At 39.2% G+C, this 25,030-nt stretch overlaps 1 protein-coding gene across 1 annotated transcript in view; it reads right to left on the bottom strand.

The window, feature by feature from the left end:
- nav2a (neuron navigator 2a) overlaps positions 1-25,030 on the bottom strand; it is a 124,688-nt gene that overhangs the window by 46,263 nt on the left and 53,395 nt on the right. Inside the window, exons 8-12 of the mRNA XM_088934843.1 lie at positions 23,399-24,518; positions 22,257-22,369; positions 19,555-19,663; positions 17,401-17,787; positions 10,444-10,566 (exon numbers count right to left, since the gene is read on the bottom strand). Coding sequence (XP_088790969.1) covers positions 10,444-10,566; positions 17,401-17,787; positions 19,555-19,663; positions 22,257-22,369; positions 23,399-24,518 — 1,852 coding nt within the window. The remainder of the gene's footprint in view (positions 1-10,443; positions 10,567-17,400; positions 17,788-19,554; positions 19,664-22,256; positions 22,370-23,398; positions 24,519-25,030) is intronic.

Raw genomic sequence — 25,030 nt, 5'->3', positions numbered from 1 at the left:
TGTCAAAATGTCAAAGATCACCTGAAGGATTTAGGCTATTTAAAATTTTGAAAGGATGGGTTTGTATTTAATTTGCCCTTAGCAAAACGTCTTTGGCAACAACTGATAATAAATGCCAATCTCTTTTTCCCCCATCCGATGAAAATATTTTAAATGACACTGATTTATGAGTGATAAAGTTTTACTGTCTAGCATGCACAAGTTAATGTACCATTCTTTTTCAGGAAGACAGTGAATTTTCTTCATTACCTGATGAAGATCTGAAGCACATACTTGGCTCCAACAGAAGGTGTGAACTGTTGATATTCTCTCTGTCATCAACAAAGCCACACCAATCCTCAAATTAAGTGTTTGTTGTGCTAATGAGGGAGTCATTTGACCCACCTCATTCTTTTAAAAAATCCCAAATCATTGGTTCTGTTAGAAAACCCTTAACACAGATGCTGTGCGTGCATATGAAAGACTTATTTATGCCAGAAAGGCGGAGAAAACGTTTTCTTTGTTTTACTGCCCAATATTAGCCTGGCTCTCCAGCAGGTATCTGGGAATGCCTTCCAAAACAGTATGGTAGATCTTACATTTGCTAGTCTTTTTCTTAGAGTCAAAGACTAGCAGATCAAAATAAAAGTTAAAAGAGACAAAGAAAACCTTAACCCTAACCAAGGTTGCTGACAGCGAATAGACTAAAACTGAACAAAGCCTTTAATTCTGATACACAATTTTCAGTCTTTATGCAAAACTACATCAGCAATATCTATTTTCTAGACATGGCGAGGGTACAAAACACATTATTACAGTTGTAAATTATGGTAGTTATAACTGCATATGAAGGCAATTTTGCTTCATTTTTAAGGCAAGCCATTCTCAAATCATTTAAAAAAAAAGACAAGGGCATTACCAAACAAAAAAAAATCTCTTCACTCTTCCTGTTAAAAGCAGCTCACCAGGAGAGAAAGAACAGTGCAAACCTACATAATTGCCCTCAATTTATTTCTGTTTTTCCACTCAGTCTCACTGATAGTGCAACATGTAATGAATGTTACACTAACCCTATCTACATATGAATGCAAAACTGGGGCATAATCTCTAACCACTTTAAGGTAATTAAATGCATTGTTGGTGTGTGATGCAAACTCAAACATCTCTCATAAAATTCCTAGATAGATGCGGTTTCTTGATTGTATCACTCCTTACTCCTCTCCTGTAGCCTAAATTAAAATTAATTTACAGTAAACTCTAATAACGGACACAGCACTGCCCAAATATGTGCCTGAGCCCTGCACACGCGGCCCTTCCTTCAGTTAACTGTTGACTACAATAAAAGCAATGCCAACAAAAGAGTGCAGAGATGAGAACATATGAAGCCTCTACTGTTTTTTGACCACCATTCACAACAATACAGTAAGTAATGAGCACAATGTAGACTCCACTGTAGAAAAGGTTATTAAAACTAATTAAACCGCTTCCCAAACAATGATGGTTTTAAGATTACAGTTAACAAAAGTGTTCACAGACTACGTATGAAAATGTACAAAGATAAAGAAGTTTCCTGTTGCAAATATGCCACTAGAGGACTGAGGTGTTAGAAAACGACCATTTCTGGTTTTTGTAAATCTGTAAAAATTGTATTTTTACAGGGACATTTATTATTGGATTTAGTATTCAAACGCCTTCAAAAGCTGCGTTCAGATATAAACTGCAATTCCAGCTGCAAACACAGGTTCCAACAGCAGCTTTGATGGCACCTGTAAAAAAAATCAAACTAAAAATTCTGAAATGTGCTGCTTACATTGCACTTGCAAAGACCTTTACAGACCTAAATCCTAGGCTGTGCACTAGACTAGAAAACAAACTGGACCATGGAATTCCACATCCCAGACTAATTCTGGTTTACATACTCCAGCCTTCCAGTCTTCTCAACGTTTTTTTTTAGCAGGCTGTAAGATTAAGTAAATGGTTAATATACAACTGACCCCGCTAACTTTAGATTTCATATGGCTGGATTTGCTGAAGAGTATTTGAATGACAAAGAGAGCCTGCCTTGTCTGTATCTGTTTTTTAGGGTTCTGTCTGTCATCAAGTTTAATATTCCTATCACAATTTCTTTCTTCTGATAAGACAGTGTGTATGGTACACTGTTTAAAAGTGTAATAAGGATATTTGTCTTCGTTAATAGTGGAAACATTTAACTGAAAAGCACACAGAGTTGAAAAAGCAACATGGAAGCTGACCAATTTTAAATCGACCACATAACTCTTACTTAGTTAAGAGTTTTCAAAACTTCTAGGACTTTTAAAAAAGTAGACATTTATTTAAAATATTTTAAAGAAAACACCATTTACCTGAAGCAGCTTAAAATGAGACACTAAAAAGATGTCATTCGTTATACAAATTCTGTCAATTCTGACATTAAACAGTTAAATAAAGTGACTCACATTTAAATCACATTAAACGAGTGGAATGAAAGCAAAGCTCTGCATTAACATTCTCCAAAATATGAAGGCCAATGACTTTTATGGCTTTAAAAGGATAAAGAAGATAAAGGATAAAGAAGAGGTTTCTCTTTCAAGTTTCTAAATCCCCTCGATCCACCACTGGTACCTCAGCAGTAACTGTGTATCTGGGCTTGAGTCACCAGAGTGATCTTTAGTTACAGCATTCTTAGGATCACTTTTTTGGCCATATACAATTTCTTGTATTAGGAATTTGTCTTTTCGCAGACCCCAGCTTGCTCTCCATGAGACACACAGACAGGAAGAGACACTTGGGGTCAGAGCGCAGGGTCAGCCATTTATACGGCGCCCCTGGAGCAGTTTGGGTAAAGGGCCTTGCTCAGGGGCCCAATGGAGTAGGATTACTCTGCCGGCTGCGGGATATGAACCGGCAACCTTCCAGGCACAGGCGCAGATCCTTAGCCACAGAGCCACCGCACCGCCCTTGTATGGTAGCAAGCATGTTTCCTAACACTACTTCTATACAGTAGGTGAGCAAGCTCGGTATTCATTTATCACATTACAGTGTTAAGAAACAAGGTATCAGCATTACTGTAAACAAAAAATCTGAACACACACTAGGAGACATTACTCATGTGAAAGGTTTTAAACATGATAACATGGCACTCTCATTCACAAACAACACATTCAAAATGAAATCATCAGCTTTCTGCATGTTTTGTTTACTAAATAAGTGTAAAAATTAAATGCCTTGAAATAACACACAATTTTCTCATTAGATACAGTAACACTACGTTTCTAAATGCATGCTAAAGTAAGGCAGGAGAATATTCACAATGCAGAATTTTGTAGAGAAGATATTTACTTAACTGTCACATTCAACAGGTATTGAGTGTCATTACTTAAAAGTCAACCCCATGGAGCATACAAGAAGCAGAATCAGAAAAAAAAGACATTGCTTGAATTTTCAACACCATGAACACAGAGGGGAAAAAAAAAGAAGAAGCATCTCTGTTATCTTTAACAGAACACACTGGTTTGATCAGTACAATGGTATTCTGTTTATTATTGTACTAAAACGAACGCATACGCTCCAGTACAGAAAGTCCCTACCTGTATCCTGGCTATAGCAGGTGTGTTCCAGACAAAGCACCAGGTTTAACTGTGCCTGAAGAGTCTCTGTACCTAGGGTTGGGAGAAAACTCCCCCCCTCTACTGCTGTGATTCACTCCTCCACACTAGACAAGCAAATCCTCTCTCTTCACAAGCCCAATTCTGGAGCTGAATACTAATGTAACCATGTATTTGCCTAATTTGACCACGCCACGCGTTCTTTCTCTTTTTTTGTCTGATTAGTACACGAACAGTGCATGTTGGCATTTATGAAATCGCATACCGTCTGGTACTTGGGAGAAAAGGTGGCAGATGTATTCAGTGCGTGGTGTTTAGTGTTGCAACAGTTATGCACACACATCTTGAGCACTACTTAATGGCTCGGGAAAAAATGTTCAGTCACACAAGAGCTGCCTTCCTTCAGAAATCTAGGCAAAAACAAGATTCTAAAAATATACTGGTACTTAAAGCCACTCACATCTCCTATTGAAATGAAATAATTTCATTAAAGAAACCAACAGGTGCTACCATAATACATCTTAAGAAATGAATATTCATCTTTGAAGCGCAGCTATGTTACCGTTATTAAAAATAGAAACCCACAAGGGATTCACTGAAAGCCCAAAGGAAAATTTTTCCTGATGACCCAACCCCCCTCTCTCACATGAACATCTGGTCCAGTCCACAGCTGTGCTCACACATTCAATATCATGCGTATTGGTGTTGCACAGGGGAGCAGTCTAGTAAGGCAAGACTCCTCTTTTGCCCAGCTGAAAGGACTACAAGAATCACACAGTATTCCGTTACACTGCTTTCTTGTAACTGAATAAAACACTAAGCCACAGGAATTTCATTCATGATTTACCCTCTAAGCACTTAACAATGCATGGGCTGGTTTTTCTTTTATCAGAACATAAAATACAACACGCCATGCTGCATTTTGTCCTTTGATTCTAAGGTGTTAGTTTAGCTATGCGTGTTAGTTTTCCATGGAAAGCAAATGCAAATATAATACTATCTTCTGTAACCCTACAATCCATCTGTGCTGTGTAAAACACTTAACTATTTACAGTACTTCATATATAAGATAGAAAGGAAATAGTTCAACAAGAAATGATACTGTGTCACTCCACATTTACAACTAAAAAGGCAGCTCTTCCCACAGAACCTGACAATCATGACAATTTTGCACACTTTGTAAATTGTAAGAGGTGATGCGTCTTGTGCCATATTCTCAGATTATATTTGTGTGTGGGTGTCCGTCTGTGTCCCCACATCCTTGTTAAATGTAGATTTTGTGGCTAAAAGCAACTGCAGTTAAGACTTTCAGAGCAAACAAAGAAAGGGAGTGGTTTGATTCTCCTCATCTGAGCAAACTACAGCCTCCTTACAAGGCTACAGCCACAGTATGTATTTGAATACAGATACAGAATTAAAGAAGTACATTTGGCTTTCTTATACAGTCAAATTGCTAATCAAACAATGAAATTACATTAGTGTGCTATCTTGGAGCACTTTGAGCTTGTTGTATCCTAAATAAAATTGTAATAGGTTCGTGAAATGACCAAATAACTGTGTTGGATTCATATTCATAGAAATTCATGTTAAGTAACAATTCATTACTACCCGTGTAATAACATTTATTTGGTCTTCTGTTCTATTGGACTTTAAAGCACCACTTCTTGTTATTGCAGCTTAAACATATAGGATCTCATTTATAAAGGTTTAGTTCAAGTTAACAAAAAACACAGAGAGGCAATCCATCTAACTGGACAGGCATAAGTAAGCTTGCATTCAAATACGCAGATGTGTGTAGTGGAAACCACTAGCATCAGCACAGCTACACATCTAAGTAAAGCAGGTGTGTAACTTGAGCATATGAATAGATGTTCCTTATCAGAAGGTGCACATGAAGATGGTTGTGTAGAAGGAACGATGCCTAACAGAGTCAACGACAGCTAATAAGGACAGAAGGAAAGACTGGAAATATGGGGAGAAATTGGAGAAACAGCAGTTCTGTTTTAGACAACACAAAACATTCAAAAATGTTTCTCTAACACAGCATTATATTTATGCTTTCAAAGGAATTCTCTGGCCATTGCTGTTCCCTATTCTTTAACAAGGTTAACTTTCAAGGAATTACCTCTGAGTTCAGATAAACATCTTGTGCCATACAGCACCTTTTTTTTACAAGAAGATTCTCAGCTCAGTGCACCTGCTTTTCATAATTGCAAACTTGCATGCAAGTTAGGTGGCTTATAGTAATAAAGTTCTCATTAATACCATGTGCATACCCTCATTACTTGTTTTTCAACATCATTTGCATATTTTAACATGCATTTAGTGCATATTAAGTGCTTGAAAATTTACACATCATCTGAGTTTTCCCATGTGTAACGAAGCTTTCAGATGCTTTATTTCAGGGCACATTTTTATGTGCCCTTAATATGTGGTTTATATGCTTTTATTAGTACAGGGTACCTTTGTGAATTAGGGTTTATTTATCTTAAATTTACCCATCCAAAATGTAACCTTTTGATGATAGTGTACTGCTAATATGTTTTGAAACGAAAACATGTACTATGTACTATTTCCGTGATAGTATGGAAAACCAAGCAGAGTAAAATGCTGTGAAGAATAGTAATGTCATTTGAGATGCGTAATAAAGGTACAGTACAAAATTACCTAAATGGTGGAGAACAAACAGTGAAAGAAAGAACATGATATATAAGGATAAAACCAGGGAAAAAAACATCTATAAGGGTCAGTCAGGCCTTTATTAAATAAAAATTAAATTAAATATAAAATTTCATAAAATGGGTTTCTCATCAACTCAGCGATACACACTGATGACAAAAATATAAATTAGATCAAATTAGATCTGCAACTCTTGCCAAAGTTTCTTTTTACGATTCCCAATTAGTGAGAATTGCACCACACTGGTCCTTCTTTCCTGAATACAGGACATTTTTAACTCATCCGTGAAATCCTTTGTCACCGGTCTACAGAATGATAAAGATTTAGCCCCTGCAACTGCTCAGCTGAAGTCAACTATCTCAGGCTTGCTGCCTTTCAACACACACATTCCCACTGCCCCAAAATTGATCCTCTTAGATCATTAACACCATAACAGACAGGCAGGCTCCTGGTGGCAGGCTGGTTCAAAGAGAATGGCTATGTACAAACTGACCCCCCAGCTCTGTCTTCTTCATCAGCCACCTCTGCCCTGGAGGAAGGCCTGTGGAAAAACACTTTATTGCACATGGGGTCATTCAGTGCATTCAGTTCAAAATTGTACTTTTAACTTTTAAAGCCCTACAGACCTCATGTACCAAGCAGGGTTTTAAGCACCGCTGAGGCACATCTTTAAGCAGTATCTTCTATTGGTACAAGTATCTACAGTACCTCAGTTTGGAGCTACCTCACTCCAAACTCTGGAACGCACTCATCGCTTCTCTGAGAAATGTAAACTATTGGATAGTTTTTAAATCTAGATTCAATACATATGTGTTCAGTCAGGTTTTCAATTAGTGCCTGCCTTTTCTCCTCTTTTCCAGTTTTTTATTATTATCTCTATCTTTATTTCTTCATTTCTGTTTGTTATTTTGATTCTCTTTTTTGAGTGCTTGTGATTGTACCCAGTAAAGTGTCCCACACGTTGTTGGTGTGCACGGGCACTGAAATAAATCCTTGTAATTTCCAAGGCTCTTGAACTTTATTACAGTATTACAATCTGTTCCTCAAAGTCAGATTATTATTTTTCTTTATGTTTCTAATTAAACAGGAAGTAACAACTAATAATAATAAGTCATTTCTGGAAAGAAAGAACAAAACACGCATGAAAGTTTAACTTACAATTAATCTGCCCTTGTTTTAGCCATATAGAACTGCAATACTATATCAAAATGGCTTACATCTAGCCTATCTTGTTTTCTGTCAAGGATGTCCAGCACCATACTAATTCTGGCAAACAAAATATTAGTGAACAATGCTTAAGTGATTCTATTATTTGTTTAAATTCCCATCAGAACTAATAAATACATATGACATCTTTCTTGATGGGTGATCTGCAGGGGAACAGAGCCATTTGCCTGAAGGAGATGAACTGGTTGTACTTTGTTCTGACAAGTGGGTCAGTGTTGAAGTGGAGGGGGAGGACTTTTTCAGCAGTAACAGCTGAAAGTCTGGGATCATAAAGACCTAGGAGCAATTTTAGCCAACTCCATTAAGAGAACACAAGAAACATCTGAAGAAAAAGAAAAAAGCACTGGTTTAAAAAAAAAACATTGGTTTAAAGTGGAAATTCTACATTATCTGGAACTGTGTAAATGATATAGTGGTTCAGCAGTTGGTTTTGCAGAAAGTCTACCAGTTTCACTTCAGGGCCACAGAAATGGATCTATACAAGTGACCCAAGAAGTGTTTGCTGAAGATTCTTGGGTCATCACCATAAATCCATTGCTGCTTCTCCTGCTAGGAGTGACTCCTGGTGTTCAAATCTAATCTATTCTGGCGCAGGGAAACAGGAAAGAAACCAGACAAGGATCCCAGACCACATTTAGTCCACTACCGTGTGACTGTTACTTGGTTAAATTTCCACAGCTGAAATTGAGCTGTTACACAGAGAGTGAGAATAACCAAAAATATGAGAGGTGCCATTTCTCCTTTAAAATAATCCCAAACCGTCCAAATTGATTTAAAACAAATGACATTATCTTATAAGGATTACTTAAAAGGTCTAAGGTTTAGATGGCTTTCTACCATATTTGGTCAATTGTTTAGTTCAGCACAAGCACGTTGCAGCCGTGTACAGTACATGATGATGCTATTAATTGGCTTCTGAACATCCTCCATACCCTATCACCGTGAGCATCAAAATTGTTAACAATACATGCTTTAATTAAATCATAAATTTTAAAACAAGAATCTCACATTACGTAAATGCCTTTGATGTACTTAACCCCAGATTGAAAGGTTTCCCTCGAGGTTGCAATTAATGCCATGATGACACAGGATGAAGGGCTGCTCCGTGATGAGCTTTTCAGGACTGAACACGAACTTTTCAAGCTACTTAATGTTATGTTCACTGCCCATACAGAAACGATACATCATGTGCATTATAGACTAATTCCTTTTCAAACATGTTACTCTTTGATCCTTTTCCAAAGGAAAACCGAAAAGGAGCTGAAGGGAACCAGTTATATCAAATGCCAGTAAAACATATACACCGAAATGCTAAGATATGTTGAGGAAAAAACAACAACAATTGAAACAATTATTCAATTATTCAAATTTCCATAACAAACGCTCGATCATTATCAGAAATATGTAAAAACATTGTGGTTTCCCACACGTTTTAAAACAAATGGGGGCTCTATTCACAAACTAGATCTCAACCGGGATTAATGTACAAACAATATATACAGTAGCTTTATCTCCAGCAAGCAAAAATGGAGCTCAGGTGCGTCCTGCACTGGTCCCATTAACCTCTCTCATCTATTAAATTACACTGCCTGGTTCAGATTTCCACTTACGCTTCAGGGGAAACGCGTCGTGTAAGGTCTGTGTTTTATGGTAATATATTTAATGTGCATAATCTATCTCACAACTAGCAACAATTAATGAGGTCCTCTACAAACAAGTAAGCAAATTGGTAACATTCCTCTGGGGATTTTTCAAGTCTATTAAATTGATGGCTCTGGAATGCTGGCATGCAAATACAATGTATATAAGAAACAGAGACAGACAACAGCAGCAGAGAAGCATCTGTAAGATTCAGCATTAACGATAATACATATAGTAGTACCAGCTTAAACATCTTCTGATCAAATGTCTTTGATAATGGACACACAAAACAATGAAAACCAACTGTTAAAAATATCTTCATCAAGATCTACAGAAGACAAATTCTTCTGAGCTGTATGTGCTATTTAAAGGTTGAAGGTACACTTTAATCTTTACTGTATGCATTAACATAGTATGGCTCATACTGTCACAGTGTAGTTCAACTGTAGTATGAACAGCACAAACTTTCCTTTGTACCAAAAAGAACATTTTTTCTTTATTTCATTGAAAGTATTTTTAGAACTTTTAGCATTTAGTCTTCCTTGTTCACTTGGAAGCCATATTGGACATTCTGATAGAAGTGCACAGCTAATCGATGGTATTTTTACCTCAATGTCCTTGAAACACCAGAGACTAAAAGGTAAATGAGCAGTAGACTAAACACAAGAGACTGTAAGGGGAGGACAGACTAAAGGAAACAAAAACACACCTGCGTGAAGTCTAAAACATTTTACTGCAATACTCTGGGGGAATATTCCTTAACATAAAAGGAAAAAAAAAGGGCTGCCCTTCATTGACAAATCACATCTTACCATTACAAAACAATTCTCAGACGTCCTTACAAAGATATCATCACTGAAATTCAATGGAAGGCTGTTTAAAATACATGACCCCACTTCTGGCTCATAAAGCACTCTGAGGAGTCACCATGAAAAAGCTTTTGGGAAAATAAAGCAGCACTGTGACATTAAAGCAAAAAAAAACATGGAACCCCCCCCACAACAACTGAAGCTGAAAAAACCAAGCCTGTGTTCTCTTGAATGTCAGTGGGGTTGTGGGCAGGTCAGCATCAGACTGTCATGAGGAGATATTATGCATCTTACTGAAACCTAAAATAACTGTTCAGCCTCCTTCATGTGTGTGCAACAGACAGAGAGCTTGTGAACAGAGGACCAGGGTAAAGGCAAATTCTGTTAACCATTACAAACCTAAAATGGGCTGTCACGACTGTTGTTTTAAAAATAATCAACCTGGTGTTCGGCTCTCAGAGCAGCAGCCCGGAAAGAAAAGCAGAAAGGGAGGGGTGACGTACCTGTCAGCATCCCCCACCCCCATGGAGGCGTTGCGCTGTAAGGTCTCTCTCACAGCAGCCATCCCATCGGGCAGGCGGTTCAGCCGGCGTGTGTACAGGCCCAGTCCGCTGTCCGTCATGTAGCTAGACAAACAGACACACACCCCGTCAAACGCAATGTGGCATTTTACACACCTGCCTTAAATCAAGAACAGGGATAAAGCGTACATTTGATGTCATTGTTTTTGGAATTCTTTTTTTGTACTTCTGAAATCCAAGACCAGAGGCCAGACTAAAAACATGATGTTTTTAAAATGGATTTTATGTCATTTCCATCTCCCCAGTTGTCGGTGAGGGACCTTCTCTGTTTGAAAATGTAGTCTAAGTATTATAAACACTAAAAACCGTGAGCTGGCTTTATCATTCAATGCTGTTTTGCTAGGCTAAACAATGCAGAAAAAAAATGTTATTTCCTACAGCAGACAAAGACCCATGCAACATTCATGAGTCATGCTTTACGTGTAAGATTGATTACCATGACATTTAAACTTGATACATTTGAGCGTTGCATTCATTTTCCTGAGCTTTTGCTTTCACATTTTGTGCCACCACAGGAAAAATTGCACCACTGTTTAAACATGAAGCTTTCTGTCCATTACATATTAACCACTGTTTGAAATTTACAGCGAATTAACGTTTTTTACAATGTAAAACAAAGATACTACCAATATAAACTATTCTGAAGGAAACATAAAATGTATGAACATTATTAATAAACTAAGTTGCTTGTAAAGGGAGATTTTCCCTTTAACTGCACACTCTGAAAAGGATCTCAAATAGAAGGAAACAGTCATCTTTTACAACATATAGCTCTTCAAAGCTACGGAAAATGGGCTTCTGCTGGAACACCTCTGATCCATTTCACCTTGAAGTAATTATCTGATTGATACCAGGGTCTGAAGTTAAAGAAATATGGGGAAAAACATAAATGTTTTATCAACAACACTGAGGGATTCCTAGAATCATTTTTCACACATGCATGCAAACACGAGTGTTGTTCATTTAAAACAGACAAAATATTTTGAGTACTTATTTTTCTTTTAAATGTAATAAGAATTACTTTAATATAAAGTATACAACATTTTAGATAACTTTGTTTTAATGATGAAAGAGTACTAAGGTGCTTTTAGTTAGAAATAAGAATAAATAAGCAGGAGTTTTTGGCAAATCAGCTTTTAACAGTATTTGCACCAGTACCAGAAAGTGAATTCTTTCTAGCATTTTGTAACTGACCTAAACATGTTTAATTAAAATAAGATTGCATTATGGGTGCCTTTTACACTTTCAAAGTAATGAGATTCAAGTTACATTTTTAAGCACTTCTCCTTTGTATGAGCTCTACAGTATCTAATCAAACCTACCTAAACGTTAAATGCTATAGCACATACGCCAAAATCCCATTAGAATAGAGTACGTCAAAATGGTGTGGTGTCTCGGCTTTTCTCCAGGAAGTCTGAATACATTTCATCCATCATAGCACATCCTACTTTTATAACAGTCACTGACGTAAGCATTGGTACACTCAACAGTCAATAATGTTACTCACAAAATAAGTGTCATACATATTTTTTAAGCTAAACTTGGCAATGACGTCTCTTTTATGTTCCTCAGTCCTTACCAAGATCATGTCAAGAAGTTACACACAGAATTAGAAGTCTCTTTAGAAGTACAGTGTACAGATGTACAGTGTTGAGAAACAGTTGAAGCTCACGGTTACTTAAATATTCCAATATTTGTGGTGACTTATGAAAACACCATAACTCTGTGATTTGCTTCTTGGAAGACCCACATTAAGCCTGTTTCACTGGTCAAGATACAGCCATAGCACTCTTATTGAGCCATAAGATGGGTAACACAATGTCTGTGGTTCTTTATAAATATATGGAAAGCAGAATTGGACATATTTTAGGGACATAGAAATCTGCTTTTTAGCATTGTAAACCTGACAGAGATAAGATTTATCCAATAATTCACATAAACATGGACATACTTAGCAGCGGACTGAGATTGATTCTTTCAGATCAGCAAAAGACAGAATTTTTATTATAAATCCCCGTGTGAATCTGTTGTGCTGCCTGAAGCATTTTGAAGCATTATTCATGTCACTAGCTAAAAACATTAAAAAAAGACACTTTTCTGCAAACACCACAAAATTTACTTTAATCTTTCAACACTCCTGTCTACAAAAAGGTAAATGTTTTAGCAGCAGGAAGCTAAAAATGTGACTTTTGTTATTAAAAAATAAATTAAAATAAATTCATAACCCAGGCCAAAATAATGAAACTTATTTCACAATAGCAAGCCAAAAATCATATAAATTCCCCATGAGTTATTTTCCTCAATAGGTGAGTTTCTTGCCCTGTTTTATTTCACTTGTTTGTGCAATACCTTTCCTAGTAATAACACACCCTCTTTCACAAAAGCTTCAGGACAGGAAACAAACAGCACCAGTATTATGGAAATGACCCTTCGTGACAAAGCTCTTCGTGGAATTTAGAAGAAAATGTGTAAATGGTAAACACTTGAGGTGTTCATGAGATGATTTTCTAACAAGTATCTATGGAAATCGGTCTACAAAACTGCCAGAGTTCATTTCCCAATTTCAGCTCTACATTACTGCAGAACACGAAAAGAACCTTTTTGCCCCAGGTTCATCAAATTTCCACACTCAGCTGAATAAACTCTATATGTAACTGTCAATTAGAATAAATTGCGTAATTTATCACACAAAAAGAAATATAAACTGAATGAAATTATGCCTCGCAAAACAAGAAATACAGGTAACAAATACTGTTTGACATACCTTTCTGCATTGAACATCACAGCAATCTCTGAATACTTAACTCCTTGTAGATGAGAATCACGTTTTACAGAAGACGCACCAACTGAGAGGTCCAAAGTGTCAGTACTGTAAATCCCATTAATACACGTCAGTCCTGGGCTTAATCCTATCTTCAATTAAGTGGCTCTGTTTGGAATATTAACCACTCCTGCTCCATTTACCATTCCATGTGCTTCAATCTAATGAGTGCAGGAATGTGAGCCCTGGGTTTCTCCACACATCCTTGTCACTGTGCTGAGTGGCAGCTGGCTGGGAAGACCAGCCCCAATTACTCCCACTAATGTGTGTGAGCTAGGAGGAGGGGATGCCTGGGGTAAGATCTGAATCACCTCAGCAAGTTTGTGCAGTTTTAACACAGCAAGCACAGGCAAGGAACCTAGAGGGGCACGTGGAGGAAGGTGTCACTGAGTTGATGGGGGATGGATGGACACTGAATAGCCTGTGGCAGAGATTAACGAATGAGATAGACACAATAACAATATTGTCTAGAAGGGAATAGATCACTTTTCTTCCTCTCTCTTTGTAGATAGCTATGTATAGTCGATGTTAACATATGCTAGCTTTTACCACTATTACTATTTGCTATGCATCATTACAGATGAGAGACAAGGTAGTATATTTTAAACACTTGATGCACCGCAAACCCATTTCAGCTGCATCTTACAGCATATGTTAAAAGCAAATTAACAACTTGATTGTCAAAAATGAAGCACAGAATTTAAATACAACACAAATGCACATTGATTTTTCAAGACAATACAGCCCCAAAAAATTAAACCAACTTTTATTTTTTATTGTAGTGTGTGTGTGCGGGGAAGGGGGTGCCTTCCTGCACTAATGCCTATATTTCAAGAATATTCAAAGGATTAACTGTTATCTCACCCCCCTTGGCTAATGTGATACCAGATGGGAAATGAAACCAGTTCTGAGAAGATTAAACCATTACACATCAAACACCTCCTGTTGACACAGATGATCTCTCACAGCCAATGCAGAAGAACCAGACAGACAGGTAATTTCATATTGACGGTTACAGGCTGAAGTCTCTTATGAACAGCTCTAGCCTTCCATGCATAAATAACAGGTGTGCACAGCAACAATTTTATCTAAGAACATCAAGTGATTACGTTGTTCTGGACATTCTAAGGAGTCCTAAAATAATATTTTCTATGAAAGACAGCAAAAAAGAACAGAAAGAGAGAACAGAGCTCAGACGATTTACAGCACAACTGCTGTTGCAGGATGGGACAAGTAGCCTCTTTCCATGTAAAAATTCAGAAGCTCATAACACCTAAAAGTACAGCCGCAGACAGGACTCACAAATAAACTTTTGAAAGAAGTCTATGCCATTCTTTTCTATAAAGGTATTGATTATGGCCAAAAACAATTATTTTTCTATTTGGCCAATTGTCTAAAGTACAGACATATCCTTCTACCTACTGCATATTTCAGACATTTTATATACAAAGCCCCCAAATCCATCTAGCTGGCAGCTCATCTCAACAGAGACTGTCAATTTAAATGTACATCCGCGGGGCAAAATGAAATATTAAAATCGGTACCGCAGGGCAAAGAGTCCATATTAAAATTTGCCATGGCAGTTCCAGTGACGAGAGCTGGACAGATCATTTAGTGGGTTTCAAACTGCTATGGGACTCTCTAGACTGTCTCTAGGTTTAAAGGGCTCCCCAAATCTCCTCTGTGGCTGACAAGGCTATTTTGTGTGCCCCACTGTCTTACAGGAAAATTCTGGAATGGCCCTTCAGAAGAGCAGAGACATTTAATAACATTCGATTCTAAAGTTCACTGCCTTACCAAGGTTATTTGAACAGCCCAAGTCAGTAAAGATTTACCCCCCTCTAAGCCATTGTCCACTGATCCACTACAAAAGCCCCCCTCTTACAATATATGGCTTCCCATTAACTTAGTTACTGAATAACATGAGTCTCCCTGGTGTCAGCTTGATCACAACCATAGTACTCCTGTGTGCTGAGTGCAAGCCATTTGTTTGCACTGGCCTTAGAAGAGTCATGTCATTTGCTTTGTAAACTCCAGCTGTCCTCAAGGTCTGTTTTCATCTGCCTGATTAGTCATTAAAAGAAACAACTTCCCCCACTGTGAAAGGTCATTTATTCAGGAACATTTGGTCAGGACATATAAGAATGTTAAGACATTAAATCTAGTCCTCTGTTATCATGCTTTGTATCAGCAGCTCCATTGTGCTCTTCAACCACCTGAGAAAACCTGGCTATTTGAAACACTTAGTGCAGTATTAAAGAATACACAAAACAAAAAATTGCTGCCTCGAAATCTTCAGGCAATACTGAAATAAAAGCCTGATGTTTTCTAGCCAATTGCAGCCTACAGACTATTACAGTCTGTTTTCTAGTCTATGGCAGCAACTACATTAAACATGTATTTGATTTACATAGATTGTCCTACCCAGGACACCTTATCTTATATCGGGGACAATTTATAAAGCTTACTCCTATATTTCTTTACCCCAGCAAAGAGGAGTCATATGTCCTTATCTCCTCAATTAGTTGTTTTTTTTTAACAAAAAATAACACATAATGTGGCACATGACACCAAAGATGGAAATATATGAGATACATGCAATCATTAATGGATGTCTCTGACTATTTAAAGGCTTTAAACCTCATTTCACAGCAACACTGATGTTACTTTTAAGCACCATTGATATATTCACTGTTTTGTACTCCTTAGCTTTATTTCCTAATTATATTCACATAGAATTTTAAATTTCTGCACAACTCAGCCCTCTCCTGTCTCCGTGTTTCTCCTTATACTTCCTCTCACCCTGTTCTCTCCTGCTCTGACAGTCGCTTTGCGGCTCCTTCTTGCCACTCTTTTTCCTCTTGCGCTGCTTGCTCTCCTCCCTTGCACCCCCCTGTGGTAGAACCAGGTACAACAGGACTGCCTGCATCCTCCTGGGACCAACCTTCAGATCCTAAAATTCATCCCTGAACTTGCTATACTATGATATAATATAATATCCTTGCATTCCTTAACGGATGTATACACTATTTGGCTGTGTAACCCTGCAGTAAGCAATAAAATAAAATTAATGTGTTATTTTTTAATTGTCATTCAAAAGAATACACTGTTGTAGTGTATCACTTTAACTCAAATGTCCTTTGGCTCATATCCCCAAAATCTCCAGTAAATTAGGCCTTCATACACATATTTAGGCTCTGCCAAAAATATTTCCCATGGCCTATATTTTTTAAGAGCATTCTGAAAGGATTATTTTTACTAGGCATTTCTATATTTTAGCCTCATAAGAACTTGGCTGTCTTGCCCTCTGTGCTGCCAGTTAAAACAAATGTAAGTAGATGGGCATCAATACAAGCTAAACGGAAAGCAGAACCTTCTGAAAAACCAAAGTCCTTTTTCTTCATCTTGTACCCTATTTATATAAAAAAACACTTCCTGCTTTGTGATGGCATTTTTTAACTCCAGTTGGAAAAATGAGGCAAGCACAAAGAAAAAAAAAATGAAAATATTAGACTTCCATTATAATAAAAACTACACAAACGTTATGAATAAAGAATGGCCTTGCCATTAGCCCATACATTATAAGCTCGTGCTCAGACATTATACACAGAGATTAAATGAAGAAACTGGGTTTTTTTTTACTTTTTAAAATGTGACCTAGGAGCTAATCAAATTTAAATAAAGATAAGTGGAATTCAAATGAACCAGAAAGCATCAGAAGAAATAAACCAACCAAGAAAAAATTATACATAGTGATTTTCTTTCACTACATCTCAATTTGCCTGATAGGCAAAACAAGCACACAAACATTGCCATCTTGTGGTTGGATTTAATAATTATTTTTTTACATTAGCAATTTGTCCTTCATATAACATGGGGAACCAGTTAGTTGCGCCTTTAGCAAAAAAATATTTGTATATGGATTTGTGTTAGCTAGGCTTAACTGGAGAGAACCTGTGGTGTCACTATGGTTATGGCTGTAAACTTCCTGCCAGAACTGACTGCTGATGCCACCTGGAAAAACATCACTGTCTTGGGAAGGTCCCGTTTCAACTCACCCGCTGGTTACGTCATCGGTCCTGATGTTCTTCCCCAGTACATCCCCATCGCTCATGTACCCTGTGGCATCCATGTTGATGCCCTCTAAATCCAGCTCGTCGGCCTTGTCCGCGAGGTCGGTGCTGCACACCGCACTGCCCCGGGACGCCAGCTGCCTCCGGAGCGGGGCCGAGTACAGGTACCTCCCGGATTCGGAGCTGATGAAGCGGCTGGCGTTGCCTCTGGGCGGGTAACCGTTCCCCATGGAGGGGGCGTCCCCGGCCTGCAGCCGGGGGCTGGACTGCCCCAGTCGCCACGACAACGGCGTAGGCCGGGCCGTCAGGCTGAGGATGCTGCGGCCGCTGATCTCCGTGGTGACGCTGCTGTCGAATGTGGTCTCCAGCGTGCTGGAAATGAAGGCAAAGAGGGCAAAGAATTCGCATCACGCAGCCAGCAAGACACACGCACATGTCCCAGCTTATCGGACAGCTTGTCACTCCTTTTTCCAGTTGCGCTTTTGGGTTTAGGCCTTTGTTTTACATGACGGAAAAGAAAAGATGAAAGAGCAGGCATATACAAAACAGAGCTCTAGCTCTGCAATAATTTTCACGACAGGAGAGCTGATAATGGAAGAAAAGCAAATACTGTAATATGGGCCTTTTATGTTTTCCCTATTACTGGAGGTTAATATATTCCTGTCTGCCATTTCTAAAGGTTTGCACACTAGGAACCAGATACATTACCAAAAACAGACAGCCATTTCAGCGAGCCTGTTAACATCTGGCCACTGGCCAAGGTACAGGGAACTTTGGCTTTTATGTCACTGAATTTATTTGACTGTGATACATCGAATACATAGAATTAATTATTTGGTTTCTGGTCTCAAATACTTAAAAAGCTTTTTAGTTTGAACACACCTACAAGCAAATCATATTTGCATATATAGTACTTACAGCATAATTAAATCGAACACTTCCAATAAATAAAAAACACACATTAAAATGAGTTTATGGAACATTCTAAGCAGAGCAGATCTTTGTGTAAAATATCCCTTTATAACCAAATATGGGAAACTCTTGCTGTACTGACTGGACTACTGATTGCAATGTGCCACAAAAATGATACAGATATAAACAAGTAGAGAGTTAAAGGGTCAACAGTCAGAATCAAAAGAATTCACTCTGTTCTGTGGGAGTCCAGAATGAAACCAAAAGCCACTTTTTAAACAATAGCTTTGGCTGCATTTCAGATTCTTTCATTCAGATAAAAAAAAAACGCTACTGAAAATATCAGCTGGCACTGTAGAAGCTTCGTTCTTCCCATTTCATCTTCTTGGGAAACAGAAAAAGGCTTTTGTAACAGCAAACCACAGGAGTCCACTTTAACCAGTCTAGCACAATTTCATGCTCGAGTTATGGGACAGAAACTCCGAGATGCATAAAGAGGACATTTTCAAAACAAGACCCCTGATGCATTCAGAAACTGTGAGCGCTTATATCGTTAAAAAATCCGATGGTTAATGAGTGAATGAGCTGATGTCTACTATCAAGCTGCATGATGATTGTAATGTACTGTTATTGAGGTCCTAATGCCAGGGCATTTCTAAAGGCACATTTTATACTGTTACTAGGAACAGACCACAAAGAGACTGTTGATAATTGTTGATAACTGCTGACTGCCAACGCTGCATAAATTAAACCTTTGCTTGCCTGATGTAGTATTTATAATTAAGCTTTGCTACTCTAAAGAGACGTTTATGCTACTGCAGCTAACTGCTCCCTTTAACAGACATTAGCTTGGAAAACACTAATTCTAAATGGACAGTAGATGGCAATCTCCACACTGCTAAACCCAACAGTTAATTCCTTCCAGACTGTAGCGCTCAGCATTTCAAATTAGTATCTCTGCCCACAGGAGCAATGAAACTTATTACTAGTACAAACAGCACCACCCACAGTTTCTCTTTAAAGTCGTCACAGAGCATTTGTCCTCCACAGCCTAGAAAACCCTTTGATAATTTATGACCCCAAGAGGCGCTACTGCTACCAATTCAACTTCTGATTTTAATTTTTAGCTTGCCATGTCGACAAAGACGGAGATTCACTCATCGCACATTGACAAAATGCCAAGTGAAAATCATTTGAAGTTGGTGTTGGGATGAATCTGGGACAGACCTGTGGGTTATTTGAGTTCCCCGTAAACTGGACATGGTCTCCTCCAAGTTCTGTCGAAGGTCAGCGATGTTTTTAACGGTTCGCAGCCTTCGTGCCTCTGGGTCTTCTCCTGAAACAAATTGAAATTGTTACACAGATCATTACAGTGCATTGTTTACAGCAGTCTGATCGAAAACCATGACTAACAGAGCCATCTGCTGGCTATAGGTTGAACGTTCCAGCAACCAAGTACAAGGGCACTTAAACTCATGGGTTACTATAAAAATACTGTACAGGTTCCAAAAAGTTAGTAATATGAATAAGAGGAAATAATAAAGCAGGAGTGAATGAAATGGATCATTTGAAAAATGTCAATATGCAAACTCACTCGAAGTCATTAATCTGTTACACTGTATAAATGATCAAACCTACTTTTCTAGTATTGTGATCAAAGGTGCAAACTTAACCAAAGTCAAACAGAAGATTATAGCATTTGGACAGTGGAAGGGTCCCTGTTGTGACATTGTAGTAACTGCAGAATTGAAATTTAGCCTTCCAGGAAGCTGAAATTACACAAACAATTCCACCCATAGTTCTAAACCTTCTTTTAAAGAAGTGTGATGATTGTTCAAGGTCAGCTACATAAAAAAAGTACATTTTAAAAGCTTGCCTCTCAACAAAAGTCTCCATAATGGCAAATATTATCTGACCTGCCCCCTCTTTGCCTTATTTCCCTTTAAGACAATCTAGCCTTTACGCTTTTGCCTGTGGATAAGAACTAACATTTCACTTACGTTCAAATTTCTGATAAATATCAAGCATTGTCAGCAATATCTCTTCATTCAGACGAGCTATTCCATCCCAGACGCAAGTCTGCTGTACATGGAATTGATATAGCCGGGTTCTCTTGGTGGGATCTATGCTGACATTTTGCCATGTTACCCTCTTAGTAGCAGATTGTGTCCGTTCGGTCTCTGCGTTGCTTTTCCTGCTGACCGGTGGCCTACAGCTGCCCTTTGGCATAACTCCGCTCCTCTGTCCACCTGCCACGCCAGCTGAAGGCTGCTTTAGGATTCCCAATAACTTTGGCGCAGTGAAGACCGGGTCATGTACCCGACACACAGGTGTGCTGTTTAATGGCCTGGGCTGGAGACTGGACTTGCTGAGCCCAGCGCAACTCAGCGACAACTTTGACTTTGAAGGAGTTCTGTTCTTCACACTAGTCTCGTTCTGCAATCCTTCTGTAGAACAGCCACTATGTTTGATTACAGCTGCCTTCTCTTTCTGACGACGCATTATTCTTCTTTCACAAACGAAGCGAACAGGGAAGGAAAGGCACAGGCAGGTGACCGCTTAATCCTGTGCTTTTTTCGGCAGGTCGGTTCTGATGGTTACATTGGTTTGCCGCACAGTGGAAGAAGCTGTATATCTCCTTATATTTAAAGTCAGAGCAGAACTTTTTAGCCCCCTCTTTGATGCTGGATATTTTTTCCCCTTGCTGAACAACAGCGAAGTGCGGTTTAAGCTGGAGAAAGCTGCTACCTTGTTCGGAAAACGTTTATGTCCAAGGGCTGCTTTTCGTGCAGTTGAGGCCAAGGACTGCTTTAACAGACAGCAAAAAGGCCTGTTGGGCCGGCCAGCCAGTCACACAGAGCCTATCTTGTGTAAGAATCCTTAGCAACTATATGACATCACCAGAGTCTTTCACTCTCACTCTGCCTTTAACATGCAGATTAGCCCCTTTCTTCCTTTCACCCCGTTTAGCCTTTATTTCCAGGCTGTCATGGCACTGGAAGCTGCACAGGGCACAAAACCCAAATAACTTGCGCTCAGGCTCACAGGCATGTCTATTCAACCCGCTGGGGTTTTACTTATTAAATCAGTCAAATACAAAAAAAAAAGCTTCACCTCAGTTCACTTAAAAAAGCAATAAAAGTTGCCCTGCATTCCATTCAACCTTCCTGTCTGTCACTCCACGACACATAGATGTCAAAATCACAAACTGCTCAGACAAGCACAGTTCAGAAAAGGGCGATTGTTTTAGTGTGTACAAATATAACTGAATTCACTATTTAGCCAATTTCCTCAATGTTATACAGAAACAAGTTTTTTATTTTATTACAGGAAGGGAAATGAACTGTTCAGAAGCAGCCAGAATCAGACTGTTTAACATTCCAGATTTTAATGTGCTCCATTATATTATTGCATGTGAGTGAGAACGACATTAATATTTTAACTTCAGCCAGACACCTCCATGTTGTCTGAATGGATTGGTTCACCTCTGCTCTCCATAACTGTCACAGTGAATTAGGAGATTACTCCCAGGTGACAGCTCTGAAAAGACTGCCCTCTGCTGGAGGTTTCGAGGCTCCTGCTCTAACAGAGACCTAAAGAAACGGGAGTGGACACACAACATGAGGCACTGAACAAGCCGCTACCATCAGACAATGCAAAGGCCACTTCCTATTTTATTATCACTCGCAAGAAAAAAAAATACATTTGTGAGAAAAAGGAATAAAATGCTTATTAAATTTGTATTGCCCAAGTGTGGTATTTAAAGCTATCGCTCAGAAAAGTGACATATTCAAAACACTACAGAAGCCCACGTTCAATATCAAATCCATGTAAAGCCATCCTGCTGAACACATCCTGCATTCCAGCACTACATGCGTTTAGTCCCTGAAAGCAGAAGGGATAACACACAGACAGCTCCAAAGGCCTACCTGCAAGATCCTCCACACAGGGTTGTCCCGGTTTATTGTAGGTTGCAGGATCCACATTGCCTCCTCCTGACCCAGACTCAGTCATTGTATTTCCCTCAATGTCTGTCTGTGACCTACAAACCCAGTAAAAGTATGTTTTCAATGCGGGAAGAAAAAGCTCGTACCAACTTACCCAGAGTGCTTCCTACCAAAGAAGCAGACTCATTTTACATAATTCATTAGTCCCATGTCGTGCTACGTCCTGCTAACAGAATGGTTCATCCATCCATACAAATCTTCTAGACATAGTTAAGCACTTCTGGGCTGTAACTGTGCTTCTAGGATAAGAAATATTCATTTAAAATGATCAAAAACCTAAAATACAAAAGACCTTCAGCTGAAATGTGCAATTGTGTTTGTATCAAAAGAAATAGTGACCAGCAGCAGGCTCTGACCAACATGAATGTGAGCAATTGCATTCTATTTATGTACAAAGAATGAATTCTTCATTATTTCCACTGAATGCAATGAAGTAAAACCCACTCCTGGAGTTTTCTTTAGCTGAAACATTATGCATTTAACAGGATTGGTTGTATTCATTTTTGTCTTAATAATATAATCCCAAGTTTGGAAGATAATATGTTTTGCCAGTTTAATAGTAGTAGCAGTAGCAGAAGATTAATAAATTCGAGAAGACATAGCCTAAAGACACCTATGGAGTTTAAGAAAACAAATGAAGGGAACTGATTTAATGACCAATTTTGAACCACACACTGGCTGGTAATATTTCCCATCTTCAAAAAACATAAAAGCAGAAACAGTGAAATTTTGCATTTTGAAAAGGGCCTGAAATGCTCAGTGTCCCACAAAAAAAGAAGCAAGTTTTTTTCATTTACTTCATAACATGTTCCCAAGTGTTTCAACTCAAAACTACTCAAACAGAAACTGTGAACTTCTAACTCCAGGCTGAAGTCTCCCATTCATCACCATGAGTAAAGCCTCTGCCCCAAGTGCTGTATTTTGAATATAAACAATTCACAGAAGTGAAAGTCAGCAAAGCTCATCACAGTGAAGTCAGAATGCATACTGTGTGCCTGTATTAATCTGCTGCTGGCTGTCTGCCTCTTGCTACAGCAGGAACGGTCTTTTTTAGAGCTCCTTACCTATACATGAACGGTGCTACAGTGGCTGTGTTGGGGTGGTTGTATTGCTGCTGAGGATGAGGTAGCTGAACACTGATTGTGTTACTTCCTGTGGTCTGAGTAGTGCTGGCTGTGGCCCCGGTGCTGGTTTGCTGAGCTCCCGTGACCGCCTTCCCTTCAGAGGAGGCCAGGCTGGAAGAAGAGCTAGAATTCCGACCGTCCAGCTGACCTTTAGGTAGAGAAATCCCGGGGCCGAGCTTCACGCTGCGGGGCCTCTCCCCATCTTTCCCGGAGGAGGAGGAAGGAGCACCTGCAGATTTCCCTCCCACCGGAGCCTTTGTCGTACCAGGTTTTGGTATGCCACTGTGTGCTGGCGCTGAGCTCTCTTTTTTGGCACTGCTGGCCTTCCCCCCTTTGGGAATAAAGCTAGCGATCTTGGAAGTCTTCTTGGGTTCTACCACCGCCGGCCCGACCGGCTCTTCTTTGGGTTCGTCCTTCACTTCTGACTTTTCGGTCACCGACACCCTCTTGGACGTCTCCTTCGCCTTGTCCTTGTCCTTGTCCTTCTCCTTGTCTTTCTGTTTGTCTTTGTCCTTCTCGGCCGCCTTCAGGGAGCTCTTCTTGGCTGTCAGGGCCCTGCTGAAAGTCCTCTGGGCGATGCCCTTCAGAGCAATCTTGGGGCTGCTGGTGACTGCTCCCGTTCCATTGATGCAGCGTCCTGATGGATCGAGATCATCCACGCTTTCGGTGTTGGAGGTGGCCTCTACTTTCTCCGGAGCAGTATCCCTGGACACAGCGATATCAGGGGGCGGTCCAGCTGACTTGGAGCCCCCTTTAGTGTTGAACAGCTTTAATTTTTCCAGCATTGATTTCTGCCCATTGGGAGTCGACTTGACGGCTTCTACGGGGGGCTTGGGCGGCTCCTGGCTGGGCTGCTTCACGGAGAGCATGGAAGACGTGGCGGTGTGCTTTGCATTGAGGGACTTGCTCCTCCAGGGCTTGTTAGCAGAATTGGGCTGGGGGATGGCCGAAGAGGAGCTGCCGCTGATGGTGCTCGTGCTGCTGCTGCTGCTCATGGGAACTGAAGGCTGCGCATTTTCATTCATGCCTGGTTGCTGTGTGGTCGTGCTGTCGGCCGGCTCTGGGAGGAGAATAAAAACAAGTTTACATAAAAAGTGGCGGCTATAATAGCTACCCATAAAAGGAAAACCACTCTTCAGATGGCTCACATGAATATCTCAATTGTTGACATTATTCCTCTGTGTCATACGTTAGGTTGTGACCCATTAGGAAAAAAAAGAAGCAGCAGCCTGCTTTCTCAAATAGAAGCCTTTAAACTATAAGAACAGAATTCTGAAAAACACAGTAAAACAATGTGTTTATATCCTTGTTGAGTAACTATTTCTGTCATAAAATGCAGAAATATGAATAAGTTATGCATATTTATTATGTAAAGCTTTTCCTTAAATAACATTTACATGACCATCAAGGATTGCTATACCCAGCAGAGTTTTCAAAGAACCTTTTCTTTAAATTATACAGTTGCAGACTTAATTTGTCATTTTTGGCTTAAGTTCTATGTGATACAATTTCCTCATTGCACCTACTGTAAACATATACCCAAACAAAATAAATGACTCAGAATTTAATTTT

This window comes from Atractosteus spatula, chromosome 16 (assembly GCF_055471065.1).
Source record: "Atractosteus spatula isolate fAtrSpa1 chromosome 16, fAtrSpa1.hap1, whole genome shotgun sequence".
NCBI classification, from domain to species: domain Eukaryota; kingdom Metazoa; phylum Chordata; class Actinopteri; order Semionotiformes; family Lepisosteidae; genus Atractosteus; species Atractosteus spatula.
This window is presented reverse-complemented; position numbering and strand designations above follow the sequence as displayed.